General features: G+C 43.8%; 1 protein-coding gene across 1 annotated transcript in view; it reads left to right on the top strand.

The window, feature by feature from the left end:
• LOC145394167 (myosin heavy chain, muscle-like) overlaps window positions 1–20,456 on the top strand; it is a 32,257-nt gene extending 11,801 nt beyond the window's left edge. The window contains exons 10-22 of the mRNA XM_080268147.1: window positions 213–383; window positions 5,605–5,938; window positions 7,415–7,467; window positions 9,950–10,037; window positions 10,916–11,033; window positions 12,207–12,324; window positions 13,894–14,367; window positions 15,069–15,955; window positions 16,695–16,773; window positions 17,158–17,403; window positions 17,982–18,769; window positions 18,925–19,378; window positions 19,498–20,456. Coding sequence (XP_080124273.1) covers window positions 213–383; window positions 5,605–5,938; window positions 7,415–7,467; window positions 9,950–10,037; window positions 10,916–11,033; window positions 12,207–12,324; window positions 13,894–14,367; window positions 15,069–15,955; window positions 16,695–16,773; window positions 17,158–17,403; window positions 17,982–18,769; window positions 18,925–19,378; window positions 19,498–20,016 — 4,329 coding nt within the window. The 3' untranslated portion in view covers window positions 20,017–20,456. The remainder of the gene's footprint in view (window positions 1–212; window positions 384–5,604; window positions 5,939–7,414; window positions 7,468–9,949; window positions 10,038–10,915; window positions 11,034–12,206; window positions 12,325–13,893; window positions 14,368–15,068; window positions 15,956–16,694; window positions 16,774–17,157; window positions 17,404–17,981; window positions 18,770–18,924; window positions 19,379–19,497) is intronic.
• Window positions 20,457–22,573: the final 2,117 nt, after the last annotated feature.

Genomic DNA, 22,573 nt, shown 5'->3' with positions numbered 1-22,573 from the left:
TCGTCCTTTCATTCTTTGTATTTATCAGCTGTCGTCATTTTCATTCTGTTTTGGCTAAGGTAAGACTATTTTATTCAGTGTGACGTGAAGGCTGTATCTACCTCCTGTCGTAACCATTATAAAATCATCTGGTGACAACAAAAAATAAATAAATGAATAAATAATACGGCCTCGAAAATCAACCTTCTTTTTCCCACACTTGCCACCGTCAGTTCAACGGGTTCGAGCAGATCTGTATCAACTTCTGTAACGAGAAGCTGCAGCAGTTCTTCAACCACCACATGTTCGTGCTGGAGCAGGAGGAGTACAAGAGGGAGGGAATTGACTGGACCTTCGTGGACTTCGGTATGGATCTTCAGGCCTGCATTGAGCTCTTCGAAAAGGTAAAACTCCTGGCCAGTCATTTCCTTCCACCTCCAGGACTGTATAAAGACCCAAAAGACTCAGTAGAGTTTTGATTTTGTTTACACTGGATCAAAAAACTATTGCTGCACATTCCGAGTGAAACAGTCTGACCCCAAAGACGATGGATACTGCATAATGCCCGATACACACTGCCCAGATTTCATGAGGATGGTTGTTATCGCCTGCTAGTGACATTTTCTGTCTTACCCATATTATTATTATTATTATTATTATTATTATGTACACTCGCGCTAGTGACCATTTACTCCTACTGCATACTTTTTTGGTCATGTGTACCTGTATGGCACTGAATGATATTGCACTATTTTTCATATTCCTCTTCATTGTAAAGATAAACTGCTCAGTACGTAAATTCCCCCATTTCTTCCAAAGACAATGTGCTTTATTTCAAGTGGCTTTGGAGATTTCGGAACACTTTTTCTTTCGTAATTTATGCTGCACCATTACACTCCAATATCTTTGTGTGTGTGTGTGTGTGTGTGTGTGTGTGTGTGTGTGTGTGTGTGTGTGTGTGTGTGTGTGTGTGTGTGTGTGTGTGTGTCTGTGTGTGTGTTATTGATTCATGCTGTACCAGTACCAAAAGATTACATACATAACAGAAGAGAGAATATCAAAGTGTAAAAGGCATAATAAATCGCTAAGGAAGAGATGTTACGAAGTCTCAAAGAACACACAGAATTTGATCCAGTGTTGTTTTGCCTAGCGCCCGTTTGAGAATGCACCCCTGTACATCCAACACCCCTAGTTTGATCATAGTCGTTCACTTTAACTTGGTGGTGGTTTTCGTCCTTTTGCAGTTTATTTTCCGCAGCTCAGTGGCATAATAAGACAAGGATACCGACTGACATTTTCCCCAAAGCACCTGTTCTTGGCATGCATCACCTTCTACGGTTAATCACTTGCCACAGCTAAGCATTCATGGCCAAGTTAAAGGGAACAGATTATAAACATGCGACTCTTGATTCTACTCTACCCTCACCCTTACATTACAGGACTTCTGGAGTTAAACCGTAGAATCCCACCTGATTGTTGAATGAAACTTTCTCGTCCAGATTTACCCTTTTTATTTAATGTATTTCCCGTGCAAAGACAAGAGGGCACAATGCATTTTATTTCCATTTTGTACCGGACGATATGAAGTATTATAGTACCCCTTGTTTCCCCCTTCCCCCTCTCCCTCCCACTCCTCCACCAGCCCCACACCGCATGGTTTTTCCAGTCTAGAAAATGATATGATTTGATGATGTATTCCTATTGTATGACTGTGAATGTATTTGTATCTGTGTGTTGCAGAGAAAGGCAGCTGGTCCATATCGTCAAGTTTTTGCACTGTTTTATACTACCTTTAAGATTTTCAGTGGGCACCAGCCAATGAGAAAAGTTGCCTTTAACTGCGACAACAGATATGTAAATAAATTCCCAGTATTGTTGTAAATGGTGAACATTTTGCTACATCGTTCTCCAGCTCTGCGCATGGGTCGGTGAAGACACACCAACAAATATATGACGTGTGAGTGATGTGGTTTGTATTTTAGCAAGGTTCCTCTGCAACACCGAACTTTAAGATGTTAAAGCTGAATGATCCTTCCCCTATTGTTTCCCACTCTTATTTCTTCCACTCTTAAGGCCGTATGCTTAAACCTTTAATCGCAAAGGAGATAGTAAGCCCCAAATTCTTGACAGACATTTATGGTGCACTTGTTGTCGTTAGATGTGATCAGCTTGCATCCTACATTCCAGGGTATAGTCATCAATGATATGAGATGACACTGAAAGATCTTAATAATGGTTTGGACAGTCTGTAATGAGTGGACAGTGATCTGCTCCACTATTTTTCGTACATCATGCACTTTGTTAGTTGCCATATACCACCGTACAACATGATGCCATGAGCCAGTGTGCAATAACAAGTTTATGTGACGCGCAGCAGTTAGGTCACTGAAAAAAAAAAAAAAAAAGTCAAGACTTCAAGCAATCTTTATATATATATATATATATATATATATATATATATATATATATATATATATATATATATATATAAGGTACTGTGCACAAAGAATTCCTCTCCGGATGCAGTACTACTGTTACGTAATGCAGCTTTCTACCCAGAAGTTTAGAAATGCTGGCACGAGGAAGTGAGATGCAAAACGAAGGAAAAGTGGAATAGCGGGTGTCTGCCTCTCCACGACAACGCTCTTATCCAAGCAGTGTTCATAACAGCTGTTTTTGGCCTAGAAAATACTCCATTTGTTCCACATTCATTTTAATCACCTGCCTTAGCAGCCGAAGAAAGGACACCGTTTTGAAACGACAGAGGACATCCGGTCTGAAACAACAAGCATCAAGAAAGAAGAGTTTCAGCTATGACAACAGTAGTGACAGGAACGATGGAACAAGTGTGTAATTGTAGGAGGGGAGTAATGCTCAGTCATACAGTCTTTCAACGAATGTCAGTACTTTTTGATCGGCCCTTCCACAGAGAGGCCAGGCCCATTCTATATTCGTCAGGTGGTTTAAAAATTAACATAAAAAATCGGGGTTGCCATCATCTTCGAGGCTTAAGGTTGAAGCATACGGCTGTTACTTTTCACGTCTGCTAAATCACCCATACTTCCACATATTAGGGTTTCATAGCGCCATACCTACCAAATCCCTTACACTCACTCACACCCCTACTCTATACATCCACCCATCACATACACACCCATCCCTGACTCAACACCACACCCATCCCCCAAAACCACAACCATCCCAACACCACCCCCATCCCCAACACCACACTCATCCCAACACCACACCCATCCCCGACACCACACTCATCCACAACACCACACCCATCACAACACCACACTCATCCACAACACCACACCCATCACAACACCACACCCATCCCCAACACCACACCCATCCCAACACCACACCCATCCCCGACACCACACTCATCCCCAACACCACACCCATCCCACCACCACACCCATCCCCAGCACCATCCCCATCCCCAATACCACACCCATCCGCAACACCACACCCATTCCCAACACCACACCCATCCCCAACACCACACCCATTCCCAACACCACACCCATTCCCAACACCACACCCATCCCACACCACACCCATCCCAACACCACACCCATCCCAACACCACACCCATCCCACACCACACCCATCCCAACACCACACCCATCCCAACACCGTACCCATCCCCGCCCCATTTTCTTTCTCACTCACCAGCATCCGTCGATCAACAGTAACAGAGCATGAGGATTTCAAGAAACTTCCTGCACGGAGAAGCATCCAAAGACCTTCACTGCCTCAATTTATTTTTCATTTATTCATTTATTTTTACTTTTTTTTTAATCGTACCCCTCCCACAAACCCCGAAACTCTCTCCAACCCTCCCTCCCCCACCGCACCACCATCCCAAGTCATCCCGCCACTACCCCTCCTCCCCATCCCTTTATCAGTTTTGATTTTGATGCACGTTCAAAATTCTTCCACTTCCTTGAATACTTTTATCTCACCATTCGATTGCATTATAAAACTTAACTACATTTATAAGACCTTCTGTTTCCCTCTTCCTATATCTCCCATTTTTTAACGCAGTGTGTCCAGATTATTCGAAATGAATGGATCCAGATGTGGTTGTCTTTCGTTAAGGCCTCTCTGAAAAGGACAGCTGTTTGTGGACTTTCAGCCCTTGAAAAAAAAAAAAAAAAAATCTTGATTATTTAACGTTCCCTCCCCCCCCCCCGTCTCTCTCTAACCTTCAAAAAATCATCTGCTTTTTCATCCTCCTCCCACTTAAGGACGCGCTCCTCTGCCCCCCCCCCCCGGATTTTCTCCCTCCCTCCCGTATTTCCAAAGGTATGATAATTCGTGTACCTTTTCCGCCAGTTATATTACTTCTTTTGCTAGAATAAGGTCTCCCTGTCCTCTTTATCTAGTGTCAGATTTCCCTTCCTCTTTAAAAATTATATATCTCCACCTCTCCCCTAAATTTTACCAATTTTTTCTTCCCTCCCTAATACACACACATTTCCTCCCCTCCTCCTCCCTCCCAACTCTCTGAGTGTCGAAACGTTTCTCTCAATCGAACAAGAGGGTTTGGTGTCAACCAAATACTGTTTATACTAAAACCTAAGCATTCAGGGAGTTGGAAATTATTAACTCTCCCATTCTAAGACTTCCCTCAATCACCGGCCCATTCTTGAATACTCAGTACAATCAGTTCATTCCCCTGCATCACTGACCTCACCTCACCTCTCTCCCGAAGCACCTCCAGCCGCCTCCAGTCTCAGCCCGATAGCCAACACCAAAAAGAAAAGAGAAGAAAAGCGTTGGGGGAAGCTAAGCTATTCCCATCCTGCGTCGCGAGAGAAGTTGGAATGAGAGGTAAAGAATCAGTGCAGCCATGGAGTTGTCGCTAACTGCTTCTTATACTGCCAACCAGAAGCGTAGCTAGGATCTTAACTGTGGGGTGGTCAAGCCTGATGATGGTGTAGCCCAAGGACAACTCTTTAGGAGGGTCCGGGAATATTCCCCTGCAAAGAGGGGGTGGCCGCTGTGGTGGCCACTCCTATGGCTACGCTATTGCTGCCAACCACCTAATATGCAATGTTCGTCAGCTACATGTCTTACTACAAGCCATAATCACATGCCAAGGAAACCGAGGTGAACTATCTAACTGATTACCCAGTCAAAATGACCAACACCCGAGCGCTACACTGTACCTGCCTTATGCTGTTAATGTCGAAGCTTCTGTGTCAGTAACGTACCCGTTTACATCACCACACAGCACGTCACTGCTAAGAATACAGTCACTCGCTAACAAACATCTGTGTCTGTGGAATTATCCGTTTATCAATTTGCTTGATAGGGCAAAATATCTGTCTTTTGAAGTGATAATTCCGTGATAGTTATTTATGCATAATGACACAATATTAACATACCGTAATACAGTTAATCACAGGTAAGTGAAAGTCACAGTTATCAGTAGCTACAATAATCAGCCAGATATAATGCAGTGTCATGTAAAATTTGCACAGGTTGATATTATAGATGTAAAGCTTTTGAAATTAATACTGCTACATGTTCGCCTTGTAGAATGTATTCAGACAAAATCTTCTGTTTGCCATAACTAACATCCTCCTCTGCACGGTGCGCACAAAACAGCCTTTAGGTCTGTTGTCCATCCTGGAGGAGGAGTCTATGTTCCCCAAGGCCACCGACAAGTCCTTCGAGGAAAAGCTGAAGGCCAACCACCTGGGTAAATCGGCCGTGTTCGTGAAGCCCAAGCCCCCCAAGCCAGGCCAGGCTGAGGCCCACTTCGCCATCGTGCACTACGCCGGCACCGTGCCCTACAACCTGACTGGGTGGCTGGAGAAGAACAAGGATCCCCTCAATGACACTGTGGTGGACCAGATCAAAAAGTCCTCCAACGAGCTGGCTGTGGAGTGCTTCGCTGACCACCCCGGACAGTCTGGAGGCGGCGACGCTGGAGGCAAAGGTGGTGAGTAGACGACGCTCAGGACGTGTTTAAAGGTCTTATTATCTCTTCTGGGGGTCGTATTTGTAATCTCTTTTAAGCAGGTTATTTAAATCGCAAAGGAAGAGGTACTAAGAAGCCTTTCATGCCACGAATAACAATGCCCAGTGGTGGGTTTCTTGAATATATTTACAATCGATTCCTTGTCGTAACTATATATATATATATATATATATATATATATATATATATTTAAGAAGAACTAGAGACCAATGAATATTCTGTACTCCTCTCTCCTTGTACCTCCTGCTAAAAGAAATATACATACGTATGATAATATTCCTCTCGTATCCAGGAATTCTTTTTGGAGGAAGAACTAGAGACATAGGAATACTCTGCTCTCTTTCCTTCTCATTCTTCTTGGAAAAACAAATTACACACCCAGACTCTTTCATGTTGGTGACGAGAATGGCAGTCCTCGTATCCAACTTGCAATACGATATCTCATTTCTTTTTTTCTCTCTCTCTCTTTTTTTTAGACATTCACAAATTTGCACTGAGTAAAAATAATCCTGAACATAATAGTCAAATAATTATATAAGGTAAACAGTTTGGATCATATACAGTTTGGAATAAAAGTTGACCTACTATTTCACCGCATCTACTTAATATTCAGGGCATGACAGTCACTTTCCTTCCTGATGCATCATGTCAAAGAAAATAAGCTATGGGCGGAAAAATATACCTAGCCCCTCTCAGCAAAGGATTATTAACAACCAGTGAAAAAAAGAGAAGTAGAAGTGGTGAAATATCAGGTAACCTTTTGTCCCCAACTGCATTCAACAGCACTCTACCCTGACCAGACCTAATTTCTGTTTGGTTCCCCTTTCAGAGTGTCAGTGTCAAGGGTAAAAGCAGGTGTGGTGGGGTGAAGAGGAGTCGCGACCAGGTAACAAGAGGATGCGATAAGGATGCAGTGTAACATTGTGCCAGCACCCATTCCCCTATGTTTATATGAGCGAAACTATATAATTTAATGATGACTTTAGCCTAGCATTTAAACTTACGCACTGACTGAAAACTATTATTTGGTGAACATTTTAAATCAAACGTACAGCCGCTTTGACTACCTCCAAAGATATCATATTTCACTGCAGCTTCAGGCTTGATTTCAGATAAATTTCTAACATCTTAATATAAAAAGTACAAAAAGCAAAATCTTCACTGTTTAGTTCTTACAGTCTTTCTCTACTTCTCCTCTCTCTCCAAGGTCCTCCACAGCTTCACCTGCCTATACTTCCTCTTCTCTTCCTCCTTCCCATCTTCGAACTCTTTCCCTCCACCCCTCCCGTCATTCATCTTTCTTTCTCCTTCACTCTTCTCCTCTTCCTCTTCTTCCTTTCTCCTCCCCATCTTCTCTCTCTCTCTCTCTCTCTCTCTCTCTCTCTCTCTCTCTCTCTCTCTACCTGTACTCACTCTCACCTCTGCCACCAACAGGAGGTCGTGGTAAGAAGTCCGGTGGTTTCTCTACCGTGTCATCCGGCTACAGGGTAAGTGAGAGAGAGAGAGAGAGAGAGAGAGAGAGAGAGAGAGAGAGAGAGAGAGAGAGAGAGAGAGAGAGAGAGAAAGAGAGAGAGAGAGAGAATGTGTGTGTGTGTGTGTGTGTGTGTGTGTGTGTGTGTGTGTGTGTGTGTGTGTGTGTGTGTGTGTGTAGAGTGACGGATTTGACTAAGGGGTAGGCAATTATACTGTTAATGACAATACTTATGGGGAGGATTAGGAGACTTGTTAATAGCGATTGTCTATATTCTTATTATTGCCACGGTTGCTGTTTTATCCACTACACTGTAACTTTTATCATTATTATTATTATTATTATTATTGGACTTCGACCACTTAGACACCTGGTAAATTCTGATTATTATATGAGAGCTCAAGGAATATTCACTTAAGGCCCTCATGACGTTGTGCATGATTATGAAAAAAAAACAAAAAAAACTGCATAGTAAAGATGGGTTGTATTTTGAGGTCTTAGGGTTAAATCGAGATACCGTCTTCCATCCATCCATCCACCATCCAGTCCAGTCTTGCTGAATTAGGAGCGTAGGGACTCGAGGCTAGAGTAGGCAGTCCTGCTACCAAAGGCAAGTGTGACCGTTTGCTCTTCCCTGAGCGGCATTACGTAAGAGAAAAACCCAAACCCACCCCCGGGAGCAGACCCTCATTAGCCACACCTGGATGGAACGTCGTCACTCACTAGACCACCAGGCGGCTAATAAAACTGTATAAGGTCTTTACCCCCCCCCCCAATTTCGGCATGTTAAATTGGATCACTCCTAACCACTCCTTGGGAAATTCTTTTATTTAAATTATTTACCGTCGAGTACAAGCCCCAACACTTCGGGAGAATAATATCGCTGGAAACCATGTAGGAATGAGGAGAATAAAATCAATTATATACTGGATAATGTGGGGTAAAAGATTCAGCGTTGATAGACTTACCGCGGCGAAATGGTACAAGACAGCGTAATATAAACAGGTGCATATGGGGGTCGATGAGGAGGGGAAAGGGGAAATGGGGATTATAACGAACGTCGGGAGTACATAAAGCCAACGGTTTAAAAAATTACAAACACAAGGGGGAATACCTATGGGATTACTTTAGGGATAGCAGCCTCGACGTACAGAGAAAACGAGACTGAACATGGTGCTTTAGGTATAACTATTAAAGATGGAGATATTTGGCACTCCCTTAGGCTCCGTTTATGGCGTGGTATTTTGTGTGCACACTTTTTTACCAGTTCTGATATTTGGAGCAACATTTTCACCCTTTTTCATTTTCTCTAGCACTTAATTCAATGGCAGACCGACGGGATTTATTTTTTCCATACTCATGACAAATTTGTTCCCTGCTTACTGCCGTACTGTACCGGTCACTGTTTAGCTCTCTCTTGTATGCACACGGTTTATGTATATATGTACCCAAGAATACATATTTACGCGTTGCTCATGATACTCTACTGTACTCTTCATTGTTTTCGTTTCCTCATGTTTTGTCGATCTCCCCTGTTCATCGTAATTACTCTTCATAGCTAAAACAAGTATGATAACTTTTGCACAATACTTAAGTCACTGTATCACTTTCCTTTATCGTGTTCGTTCCTACTTGGCCTTCAGCGACGATGTTTCCCAGAATGCTGAGGTCCGCAGTCAGTAGTAGATGCAGCATTTTATATGAAACACGGCAAATCTCATATTTCTCTAAAACTACTCGGTACAAAACATCAGGTGGAATGTCTTATGAATCCTACACTTCGGTGATGTTATATTTCATTTTATTCTTGCTAATTCAGAAAGTCCTCTCGAAATAAGAGTTATCTGCACCCCTTGCTACTCGATATCTCTCCCTTGATGAAGTAAATGCCTTGGAGGTCACAAAAATTAACAAGGCCATAGACAATTTATTTTCACTTGACGAGAGAAAATAACCTGAGGGTAACAAAAATTAACTACGCTCTAGACAAGTTATTTTCATGACGAGATTAGGTCATTCCCCTAACGTGAATTATAAGTGATGGTTGCACTAAATTCGACAAGAGTAATGGCCGTATTTTAAATGAATGGTGGCTTCGTAACACCTCTTCCGCAGCGATTTACTCTGCACGTTACTCCGAAATATTCTCTTGTATGTCACTGATGCAAAAGTATGGCGGGGCTAGAGAAACATGAATAAAGTTAACAGAATATCAAGGTATAAAAGGCATAATAAATCGCTAAAAAGATGGGGTTACGATGCCTACAATGCCACTCAGAATGTGATCCTTATGTGGTACGTATGAGTCTCCTTGATTACTAGCTGAAATGACTCGAAAATGACCACACTCAACTATCGTACGAGCTGAAAGGGATGAGGGATATTTGTCTGGGTAAATACAATGTACAGTAATAAAGCCAGTGAATTAAAGTGGCTAATATTCCAAGCTGAATTAAAACTGAAATTTTCTCTAAGTCTCCCCTCCCTTCCCCCATCAGGAGCAGCTGGCCAACCTGATGAGGACCCTGAACGCCACCCACCCGCACTTCATCCGTTGCATTGTGCCCAACGAGACCAAGTCGCCAGGTAGGGGAAGAGCCTCGCTTAAGTCGTGTGTGTGTGTGTGTGTGTGTGTGTGTGTGTGTGTGTGTGTGTGTGTGTGTGTGTGTGTGTGTGTGTGTGTGTGTGTGTGTGTGTGTGTGTGCTTGCTACCTACAGACGATTTTATTCAGCTTGGGTCACTTTTCAACCTGAAGAGTTTTGGCTCAGCTTTCTTTAACCTGTTCCTTAGCAGAGATTTATCTTAAGTTGTATCGTCTAGATAAGCCAGAAGACGACAGTTCCACGGCTCTACAATCCTTCTTCGAGACTAGCACTGTATTCTATACTCCATTTTTTTATTGAGGCGAAGATGCACTTGACAGGTTGATGATGACTGGCTGAATGTAACATGTCCAAAAAATATTTACTAGCCGAAGTTTCCCCCTCAGATATTTGTTGTCAGTTAATAATGCTACATTATGAAGTAATGTTGCATTCAGCCAATAATCACCAATCTATCAAGTTCATCTTCGCCTCGATAAAAAAAAACGGAGTATAGTGTTAAGCCCTTGTTCCAGCTCAGAGTATCAAGATGGAGAGATGGTGTTCCAACAAAAGTGATATAGATTTTCCTCTTTTCGTTGAGGCTTCGTTATATATGAACAGAGAGCAATCTGAGACTAAAGTGACAGTATAATCCCCCTTCTTGTTAATCCCTTGTTACAGCTCAAAATTCAAGGATAGATGGCAATTTTAGGCTGTTAAAGTGACAGATTACAGTTCCCTCTTATTCTCAGCCTCCTTGACCCTTATCATTCACTAGCTGATCTGTAACGGATTTATGTATTGTAGCGACTGGCATGTACACGCCCTTAGAATTGTTTTATCCACCTCTTCTTATTTTTTTCTTCTCACCCCCTCAGGTGTGACTGACGCTGCCCTCATCATGCATCAGCTAACCTGTAACGGTGTGCTTGAAGGCATCCGTATCTGTCGCAAGGGCTTCCCCAACAGGCTTATCTACCCGGACTTCAGGCATAGGTAGGTGCCGTGTTGAACTACAGTATCAGGATTTCAAGTATAGATAGGTGTTGTGTTAATCCCTTCAGTACGATGACACCTTTCTGTGGTTACGCCTGTGGTCATCATCCCGTAACCTCACCGTCATAACAAACTCCTGCACTATAGTGTTTTTCTTCTAACCTGACATGATCCCTAACCCCTTTCAGTCCGGTTGATGGCCAAAATTAGCCAGAATGGTAGGTTCAATTCGATCAGTAACCAAGGAGATTCAGTCCTACCTCATAAGAAAGGCTCATTGAATTTCATGCAACCACGACTTAGTATTATAGTTCTGTAAGTCGCCCATTTCCGTTGGGTGAAAAGGAACCAACTATGACTTAATAATATAGTACTTGAGTCATACTTTATCTAACCTCACATCACAGCAACCATTATCTATTATTAACCCATTCACAGTACCAATACAATCTACTCTTACCACACATCAGACCAGCCATTTTTCAGTACATTACGTCCACTAATAACAGTACACTTAGGGTATCGCAATTTTACATCTCGGTAGCCATTTTCAGTGCTCGCTGCCAGTACACGCCTCACAGTACCTTCACTTCACGTCACAGTAGTAATTGTTATACTACTCTCCTCCACTGTATATCTCAAAGTACCTTCAGTTCACATCACAGTCGTCACTACTCACAGTATATTAATTTCATATCACAGCAGCCATAATTAAAGCATTCACTATCACTATACACCTTACAGTTTCTTCATCTGACAACAGTGAAAATTCAAAGTACGTCCATTCCACACTACAGCAGTCAATATCATAACATGCAGTATCACCACCAAACTGGGATGACTCTCACTTTACAACAACGAACCATCATGACTACGCATCTCATTCCCTTAATTTTTCCCTCACATCAGCCGTTTTGCTCGCTATAGTGCATCCACATCAACTTGACGGAGATTTATGCTCCTTTTATAAGCTTGTTTTTGGTAGCTCAGTGACATAGTAGGAGAAAGTTACGGTTGTACTACCTAATATTCCAGTTATTCGTGACCAGCATCATACTCTAATGTTGATATCTTGTTATAGCTCAGCACTAAAGAGGGAAAGGTGTACTTTTAGGTCAGTTTAACAAGGAGAGGGTCAAGTAGTTTCACGCTTTGATTTCGTTTCGTCCAAAGGTACATGATCCTCGCCTCCAAGCCCATGACGGAGGCCGGAGATGACAAGGCGGCCGCTAAGGTGTGTCTGGAGATCATTGAGCTGGACAAGGAGAAGTACCGTCTGGGCCACACCAAGGTACGGATGGAGATGGGGATTTGGAGGAGGAAGGGGGATGGGATTGGAGACACATCGAGGGAAGTGTGGATGGGGCTTGGATAGAGGGGCAGGGGTGAGAGGGAGAGGGAGGAAAGTGTAGCAGCGGAAGACAAGTGGCGAGAGGGAAGGGGTAAGTGGAGGGAGGGAAGGAAGTGTAGAAGTGGGAGAAGATTCGAGAGAGGGGTAGGGCAGTGGGATTGGAGTGGGGGAGGGAAGTGTAGTAATGAAAGACGATTAGAGAGGGGTGAAAGAATGGAAATGGAGGGAGAGAAGCAAGTGATGCAGTGTGAAATAATTCGAGAGACGGGTAGGAGAGGGGAGTGGGGCTGGGGGCATGGATGGAGATACAGCTGGAGCTGGATAGGAGAGGTGACAGGGAGTAGGATGAGCGAGGAAGGGGTGGGAGGGAGTGGGATTACAAGCATGGATGGTTGGGGAACTAGGGAATGGAGAGAGGGGTGGAGGGGATGCTTGGGATTAGACACCTGAAGGAAAGTGTCGTGGTGAGTGATAGCACGGACGGATTAATACTGAAAATATGGAGGAAATGAATTGATGAAAAGTGATAGGATGGGGGTATGGAGAGATCAGTAACGAGTCTTGAAGCGGAGTGTAGTGATTATAGGTGACTGAACCTAAAATCTTGGAGAGATATGACTCTAGGGATAAGAAATTACTAGAGCTAGAATCTTGGAGGAAAACTTAGAGGTGAGAGATAATTAGAGTTGGAGGCATGGAGGGTAAAGAGACTTAGAGGGAAGGCTAGTACTAAGAAAGGATTAGAAGTTTGAGAGGAAGAGTTGTAGTGATAGATGACGAACTGGGATCAAGGTAGGATATTAGATGAAGCTTGAAGAGAAGTGTGGAAAAAAGGAGATAATTACAATCTTAGAGGGATATGTAGTGGTGAAGGGGGATCAAAACAAAGCTCCTGGAAAGAATGTGGTGTGAGATGCTGAGGACGGAAGGTGCTGGATAGGTTAGGAAGGGATTCAATGAGGGCTGGTTAGGTGCGGAGGCAGATGTAGTGGTAAGAGAGGACTGGGATAGAATCATGGAGGGGAAATACAGCACAGTGGTTAAAAATAATCAGAACAGAATGTATGGAGTGATTAATGAGGATAACAGATTACATTATGATATTTACTTGTATGTTATTAATTTTAGATGGAATAAATTACATACAAGTGAAAATTCAAACGTCTCATGTAGAAATAAATTAGTAAGTCCTCCTAAAACCTGTGTCATACGAGCTGTTTTTCTGGCAACTTTACCCAGGCTGCTCGATAAATCAGTAAATACGACATCACACTGGCCTGAGCTTATTTTCCTCTCTCTCTCTCTCTCTCTCTCTCTCTCTCTCTCTCTCTCTCTCTCTTTTTTCTCCCTCACTCATTCCCTATTTCCTCTCATTTCATCCTCTCCATCTGTCCCTCCCTTTTCTCCTTCCCCTACATAATTACTTCCTTTGAGCCTCCCACCTTTCCCTTTTTATCCGTTCACTCACCCACTCCTCTTACGGTAATACGGCTCTTGGTGTTACTGCAGGTGTTCTTCCGCGCCGGTGTGCTCGGTGGTCTGGAGGAGCTGCGAGACGACCGCCTGGCCAAGATCCTGTCATGGCTCCAAGCGTTCATCAGAGGCTACAACTCCCGCATCGCCTACAAGAAGCTTCAGGAGCAGCGCGTGGCCTTGATTGTGGTGCAGCGCAATATCAGGAAGTTCATGAAGCTCAGGAACTGGCCCTGGTACCGTCTGTGGCAGAAGGTGAAGCCTCTCCTCAATGTCTCCAGAGTCGAGGACGAGATCCGTGCCCTGGAGGAGAAGGCCACCAAGGCTTTAGAAGACCTTGAGCGTGAAACAAAGCTTCGTCAGGAGCTTGAAGCCGCCAACTGTGCGTTGCTTGAGGAAAAGAACAATCTGATGGTGGCGCTTGAGTCGACGAAAGGCAACGTGTCGGAATACCTCGACAAACAAGCCAAGCTTCAGAGCCAGAAGGCCGACCTCGAGGCGCAGCTTAATGTAAGTATTGGGGGACTTTTTGATGTGACGCCCGTGGCGTTAGATGGACCAGTCAACAAAAGTTGTACAAGTCTGAGTTATAAGACACTTTTTAACATTTTTTTTTTTTTAATTAAGTCCACAGTGAAAAACACAGAATATTGCCTGATAAAGCACCGTTGCTACCAGTAGAACAGATTTACCAAGTGTCAGACGTCTGGAAAAAGTTGTGAAATATCAAAACACATCCCTGATCTTTAATATGGAATGTCTTTATTAACAATATACCCTTAATGCACAGTAACTAAGCATTACATTACAGCCATAAAATAGTTTTTCGAATATCAAGAAACTTGGTGTAAAAAAATATTCAGTCTGCCACTTGCTCACCATCAAGAACTACGAAACCCTTACTCCTGTGTTTGATTCGTTCCTCTGCCTGCGAGGGTTTCACGTGATTACTGTGCAGGGCCGTACGTCAGATGACAGGAGGCTTCGTAGCACCATTTCCTTAGCGATTTGTTTTGCATATTACACCGTGACATTCTCTTCTATGCCACTTATTTCCTTTTGATAACGACATAGCTGGCCTCAGTAACATACAAGAGGATACAGAAGTGAAATGTCCAGAATAAATCGCTGAGGAAGAGATGCTACGACATCTCCAAAACCACTTAGAATGTGACCTGTACCCTGACTGTCATACAATTTCACTTCTGCAGGAAACCACAGAGCGGCTGCAGCAAGAGGAAGAGGCACGCAATCAACTGTTCCAGGGCAAGAGGAAGGTCGAGCAGGAAGTCGGCAGTCTCAAGAAGGACATTGAAGACCTGGAGCTGACAATTACGAAAGCCGAGCAGGACAAGGCTACAAAGGATCACCAAATACGCAATCTGAACGATGAAATAGCTCACCAGGACGAACTCATCAACAAAATCAACAAGGAGAAGAAGCACCTGCAAGAATGCAACCAAAAAACTGCTGAAGACCTGCAGGCGATTGAGGACAAGTGCAACCACATGAACAAGGTGAAAGTCAAGTTGGAGCAGACCCTTGACGAGCTCGAGGATTCCCTGGAACGTGAAAAGAAACTGAGGTCAGAGGTTGAGAAGGCCAGGAGGAAAGTGGAGGGAGATCTCAAGCTCACACAGGAGTCAGTGGCGGACCTTGAGCGCAACCACAAAGAACTCGAACAGACGATCCAGCGGAAGGATAAGGAAGTCTCGTCTCTGGCCAACAAACTGGAGGAAGAGCAGGGCGTGGTCTTGAAAGTCCAGAGACAAGTGAAGGAGTTGCAGTCGAGGATCGAGGAGCTGGAGGAGGAGATAGAGCACGAACGCCAGGCTCGAGCCAAGGCAGAGAAATCAAAGAGCCACCTTGGTCGGGAACTGGAGGAACTTGGTGAGCGCCTGGACGAAGCTGGAGGCGCCACAGCTGCACAGATCGAGTTGAACAAGAAGCGCGAGGCGGAACTGGCCAAACTACGCCGTGACCTTGAGGAGTCTAACATCCAGCACGAGGCGGCCCTGGCCAGCCTCCGCAAGAAGCACAACGACGCCGTGGCCGAGATGTCCGAGCAGATCGACCACCTCAACAAGATGAAGGCCAGGTTAGTAGTGCTTTAGTAACACGTTTAGTCGGATGAAATTTTTAGCACACTGTTGCTACTTCCAGACAATTTAAGCAGCTTCAGGAGATATTTTTTCAAACTGGAGTTGTTAGACATAGCCTTCCTTTACTCACTACTAGGGTGCTGTCTTAATCTAAGATAATCATCTGACAGCAAATGCAATAAAATTAACTGTTTGTCATCAAGGTGAAGAGGTTAACCCTTAACTGTGAATTATCTCATTTGCACAGTATTCTGGCAACGTCAGACGATTTTACTACTCTGAAGAGAAGCCTATGGTACCTGAAAAGTTAACAGTAGCTCGAATAACGTTTCAGCCAAAGATGAAAGACTTCGTAAATTAGTTCCTGTTTACGATGGAGGAGTTTGTTTGGCATTTAGAAACCCAGCGCTACCAAAGAGCTGATTAGCTTTCATGAACGTATCTAGGAAAATGCATGAATGTGACGTATTTACCTCCCATTACCACGAATTACGTGCTGATAAATTTAAGGAAGTATTTATAAGCCCTAAAAAAGCAAAGTTTTATATCAATCTGCTTGTACATACATTTGCTTCACTCATATACCAAACACTTCACAGCCAAATAAATGAAGATTAAAATGACAAAATATGAAAAACGAAACGACATGTGGTAACAGTCGATGCTGCTGGAGATCTGTATATTCTGTCAGCTGGTTAGGATCTCTCTATAAATACATACCTTGATCCCCCACAGGATGGAGAAAGACAAGGACTCTCTGAAACGCGAGGCTGATGACGCTAAGGCTGCCATGGACGGACTCACACGCGACAAGGCAAGGGCAAAGGCTGTGGGGTCATTCCTAATAGTCCTCTCCCTTTTCTTTAATTGGATGAGAGTTACATAATGAAACAACGAATATAAAGAGTTATCAGGAGTTCGGCTTTCTGTTTACTTATCCTCATTGTTGATTCTCTCCCTTACGGTAGCAGATTGTTTACATAATGAAAGTTTTGAGCTTAGCATAACTCCATAAAGAATTTCGTCCTCCTTCATTAATAGTGATGCTTACTGAATGCAGCAAAACACTTGCAAAGTTCTTTAGAAAGTCTGCTTTTAACCATTATAGCTTCATCAGAACAAAATATTTATAAAGTTCCATTGAAATTCAGCTTAAAACTTCCATAATATCATTGCCAATTCATCATTTCCTTTACAGGCTGCGGGAGAGAAGACGAACAAGCAGTTGTGTCACCAAATGAACGAGATCCAGGCCAAGCTCGACGAGGCCAACAGGACCCTCAACGACTTCGACGCCACCAAAAAGAAGCTGGCCGTGGAGAACGCCGACCTCCTGCGCCAGGTGGAGGAGGCGGAGAACCAGATCGGCCAGCTGTCCAAACTCAAGCTTTCCCTCACCAACCAGCTCGAGGACACCAGGAAGTTGGCTGACGATGAGAGCAGGGTAAGCTGAGATTTTCCTCGGCTAAGTAGTGTTTAACCACCTGAAAACCATGACTTTTTTTTTTTTTATTAGACTCTAACCAAACATATTTCTTCAACTTAAGAGGGGAGATTTAATGGAGGAGTGGTTTAATGGAAAATTTACCTAACCCCTCCAGTCTGAAAAGCCTCCCTGAGCTGAATAAACGCATTTGGAGACAGCAGCAAAAAATAGGAAATATGCCATTGATTAAAAGGGATTAATATCCCAAAGGCATTATGAAGCGCCATATAATGTGGATCGTTTGGCCTATGAGGTGAAGCCTAGAATTTCGAAGACCTGAAAGATAAGTGGATGATATGTGACCTGCTTCACTGGGCTCTGTGTTTAATGGTTCTTTTGCATTTTTGCTTTCTTTTTCCTGTCAACTGAGCCCTCTGATACCATGCATTAGTGAGAAAAGGGGTTAAAATGAGAATGAGGATGTGTTGTACGAGTATATGGCTTTACGTTAGAGTATGATGTCCTTATGGTAAGTAAAAAGAAAGTGCCAGTCAGAAATTAAATATAAATTAATATACCGTAATAAATACCCGCAGGAACGTGCGACCCTCCTGGGCAAGTTCCGTAACCTGGAGCACGATATCGATGGGCTGAGGGAGCAGCTGGACGAGGAGAGTGAGGGTAAGGCCGACATCCAGAGGCAGCTGTCCAAGGCCAATGCTGAGGCTCAAATGTGGCGTGCCAAGTATGAGTCCGAGGGTGTGGCACGTGCTGAGGAGCTGGAGGCTGCCCGAATGAAGCTCTCTGCACGTCTCGATGAAGCTGAGCAACAGATCGAGCAGCTGAATGTAAAGAACCTTCACCTTGAAAAGACCAAGCAGCGCATCACCACTGAGCTGGAGGACATGCAGATTCAGGTGGAACGTGCTCAGACCCTTGCTAATGCCGCTGAGAAGAAACAAAAGAACTTTGACAGGATTATTGGTGAGTGGAAGTTGAAGGTTGACGATCTAGTGGCTGAGCTGGACGCCTCTCAGAAGGAGTGCCGTAACTACTCCACTGAACTCTTCCGTGTGAAGGCTGCCTACGAGGAGAACCTCGACCAGCTTGACTCTGTTCGTCGTGAGAACAAGAACCTCGCAGATGAGATCAAGGACCTTATGGACCAGATTGGTGAAGGTGGCAGGTCACTTCACGATGTTCAGAAGAACGTGAAGCGTCTTGAGATTGAGAAGGAGGAGCTGCAGGCAGCTCTGGAGGAGGCCGAGGCAGCCCTTGAGCAGGAGGAGAACAAGGTACTCCGTGGCCAGCTGGAGTTGAGCCAGGTCAGGCAGGAGATCGACAGGCGCATCCAGGAGAAGGAAGAGGAGTTCGACAACACACGGTACGTCAGTCTTGGATCACTTTATGCACAAATGTTTGAGAATTGTATCCTCACCTGACATAATTGTACAACTTAGACTGCGTACAACGGAACATTATTATCAATGCATCTCCATTTATATCAATTTGTTAACTATCTGGGTTCTCTTTTAACAGAAAGTGCCACCAACGCGCCATCGATTCCATGCAGGCTTCCTTGGAAGCTGAGGCCAAGGCCAAGGCTGAGGCTCTGCGCATGAAAAAGAAGCTTGAGTCCGACATCAATGAGCTAGAGATCGCCCTCGACCACAGTAATAAAGCCAACGCTGACCTGCAGAAGCACGTAAAGAAGATGCAGGCGGAGATGAAGGACATGCAGGCCCGCATCGAAGAAGAGCAGCGGATGACCTCTGAATACCGTGAGCAGTACGGCATCTCTGAGCGCCGTGCTAATGCTCTACACGGTGAACTTGAAGAGTCTAGGACCCTACTTGAACAATCTGATCGTGGTCGCCGCCAGGCTGAAGCTGAGCTGTCTGAGGCCAACGAGCACCTTGGTGAGCTAACAGCTCAAAATGGTTCCCTTATCATTGCCAAGAGGAAGCTGGAAGGAGAGATGCAGACACTTCAGGTAAGCTAAACACGTTTTGTAAAGTTCAGAATTTTTAAATGATGTCACATACAGTATAGTGTACTGTAGCAGTTTGCTTCATGGAAGAATTTGAACAACAATTATTCTTTTTCCATTAGGCTGACTTGGACGAAATGCTGAATGAGGCCAAGAACTCTGAGGAGAAGGCAAAGAAAGCCATGGTGGACGCCGCTCGTCTGGCTGACGAACTCCGTGCTGAGCAGGAGCACGCCCAGACCCAGGAGAAATTACGCAAGGGTCTGGAGGGCTCTGTGAAAGAGCTCCAACTTCGCTTAGAGGAAGTTGAGACCAATGCCTTAAAGACTGGCAAGAAGGCTCTTGGAAAGCTGGAAACCCGTGTGCGTGAGTTGGAGAACCAGCTGGATGATGAAACACGCCGTCACTCTGATGCACAAAAGAACCTGAGGAAGTGCGAGAGGCGCATCAAGGAGCTGACCTTCCAGGCTGACGAGGACAAGAAGAACCACGAGAGGATGCAGGACCTGGTGGACAAACTGCAGCAGAAGATCAAGACCTACAAGAGGCAGATCGAGGAGGCTGAGGAGATCGCTGCCCTCAACCTGGCCAAGTTCCGCAAGGCCCAGCAGGAGCTCGAGGAGATCCAGACACAAGCCTAAGGGGCCAGACTCTGGTTGCCAAGGACAAAAGAACACAGCTGCAGCACATCACCCTTAACAGAAGGCAATCATACTTCATTCCTAAACTTTCCCTAACTGGGACAAGTATATCACAAAGCTAATTTAATATACTAAGTTATTCCCTGATAGGTTACTAATAGTATACTCGAGAGTAAATGAGGGAAAATTACAAAATAACATTGTCAAAAATTAAAAATTTCTTGGTAATTAACATATGCAGGCATTGTTATAAATACGATAATAATAGTTATTTATGTTGTTACCTGTTTTACAAGCAAGTTATTACAGGGGCGGATGTAAGTACTGTATTATCACCATCTTCATCTTGAACATCAACCTCAACATCAGGGTGAGATAGAAGACACCCGGCTCAATTTCTGCCCGAATAACTATTGGATTACCTTAAACAAGGCATACTGTACGATCTCACCTGTGTTTCCCTCTCTCCTGTATCTTAAACAACTGCCATCACCTCAGATCTGACACATTCACATATAAACCCTCAACTACCCATCGTGATTTATCTAAAGCAATTCAAAATATATGCAGATTATGTTTAGTATTTGGACTGGGATTCACAAACAAATTTACAATCGATTCCCCGTCGAAGCCAAGATTTGTTTACGGCGGAGGGGCAAGGCAAATGCTGAGCGAAATTTTCCTTTGTCTCGTGTTCTTCCTGGAGAAATGAGTCTAAAATACAAGTGCGAGACAGACCTGATCTTAATTATTACCATCCGAAAGGTGTCCACTGTAAGATGTGGATCATGTTCAAGTGAGCGGAACGTGATCGGCTCACGTAGCCGACGAAAATTATGTTAAGCACACATGTTACTCAAAGTCACATTTTCCACAGCAGTTTCACCCTTTGCTTAGTTGGAGTAATTTTTGCTTTGTCGTTTGCTTTTCCAAGAATCAAATGAGCATGTCAGGACTTGTGACTCCCGCCAAAGTTCTAATTTGCTCCCCTTTCGTACGGCGACAGCGGTACCAGCCATTTACAAATAAAATCGGTCACACGTATCCTCTCATAAAATAGTTATTTCTGGATCAGATTTCATAATTTAAGAGACAGATCCTATGTTTTAAGGATGCCCAATTGATTGACCTACTCTAATAACATTCAATAAGTTCTGTGGCATAAGTTATGAATACTTTTGACATCTTTTATAAACTTTTGGGTGAATTTTCAGAACGGCTATTTCACACAGTCATATTTACTTTTTATAGGGACTTCAAAAAGATATAAATCTTTTCTGTAAGCTCAAGACCAATACTGTCATATTTTGCGTTCAAAGGTTGCCCCAATTTACACTCCCACCCACCTGCTGGCCTGGGAAGTAATCTTTGACTCATCCGCTTGTTCGAACATTCCCTTTTTTTTTTTCTTTTTTTTTTTCCCACAAACAGCAAGAGACATGGGAAGATTGTACTCTCCCCCTCCCTTGTCCTTCCTGCTGTAAAAAAAAAAAAAATCAGAGTTACCACAGGATTTTGACCAGAAGCATGTTTGTGAAAGTGGCGGAGGAGACTTCGTAGTATCTCTCTTTGCTATTTATTTTGCATACTACATCTTAACACTCTCATGTAAGTTATCCATATCGCTTCAGGATCGACATAGTTTGCATCCGAATCGTACAATATGATACTGAGATGTAATGAGCAGAATAACTAGCTTCAGGAGAGGTGTTACGAAATCTCCAGAGCCGCTTAAAAATACGACCATCAGCCGTAACTCACCACTCCCTCGACATCCCCTCCTGAGGACCAGTAGTTCACCTAAGCGTACACAGATGGCGTTACATACTCCTTTAGGCAAACTGTGTGGTGTATTTTGGTTCGCACTGTAGGAGTCGTGGCATCTCTCCCTTAGCGATTTATTTTGCACATTATACATCAGCATTCTCTTGCAGGCTCCTTATATCGCTTTTATATCGACCTATAGTTCATTCATTTCAACTTGGCGGAGATTTTTGTTCTTTTGCAGCTTGTGTCATGTAGCTCAGTGACAGAAAAAGACAATATTATGGCTCAACATCCATTCCCTGGCACATCTTCGTGACTAGTATCATAATCTAGTGATAATCTCTTGTTATAGCTCAACATTCACGATGGAGAGATGGCAAATTTACACCTAGTTAACGTGGAGAGAGTATGGCTTGCATCAGTAACACATGAAAGGACAATGAGGGAAACTATGCAGAATGAGTTGCTAAGGAAGAGGTGTTAAGAAGCCTACATAGCTACTAACAATATGACACACTATTGGTTATTAGGGAGAGGTGGTGGCCAAGTGGTTAGAGAAGCAATCTGGTGTTTGAAAGGACCCGAGTTCGATCCAAAAAGAAAAGTTTGATTTGAATTTAAAACAGACGACTTCTCTCTCTCACTCTCTCTCTCTCTCTCTCTCTCATACACACTCACACACACACGGCCGCTAAAACTATCACACCAGTCCCGAATGAAACTGTCCTGGAAGTAAATTTAGCATGAACGGTGGGTGTTTGTGTCAAAGAGGTGACATGTGAAGGTGTGT

This window comes from Coenobita brevimanus, chromosome 26 (assembly GCF_032717465.1).
Source record: "Coenobita brevimanus isolate Jiangsu-jjx chromosome 26, ASM3271746v2, whole genome shotgun sequence".
Taxonomy (NCBI): Eukaryota; Metazoa; Arthropoda; class Malacostraca; order Decapoda; family Coenobitidae; genus Coenobita; species Coenobita brevimanus.
The sequence above is the reverse complement of the archived record's forward strand: the minus strand, read 5'-3'. Positions and strand labels throughout refer to the sequence as shown.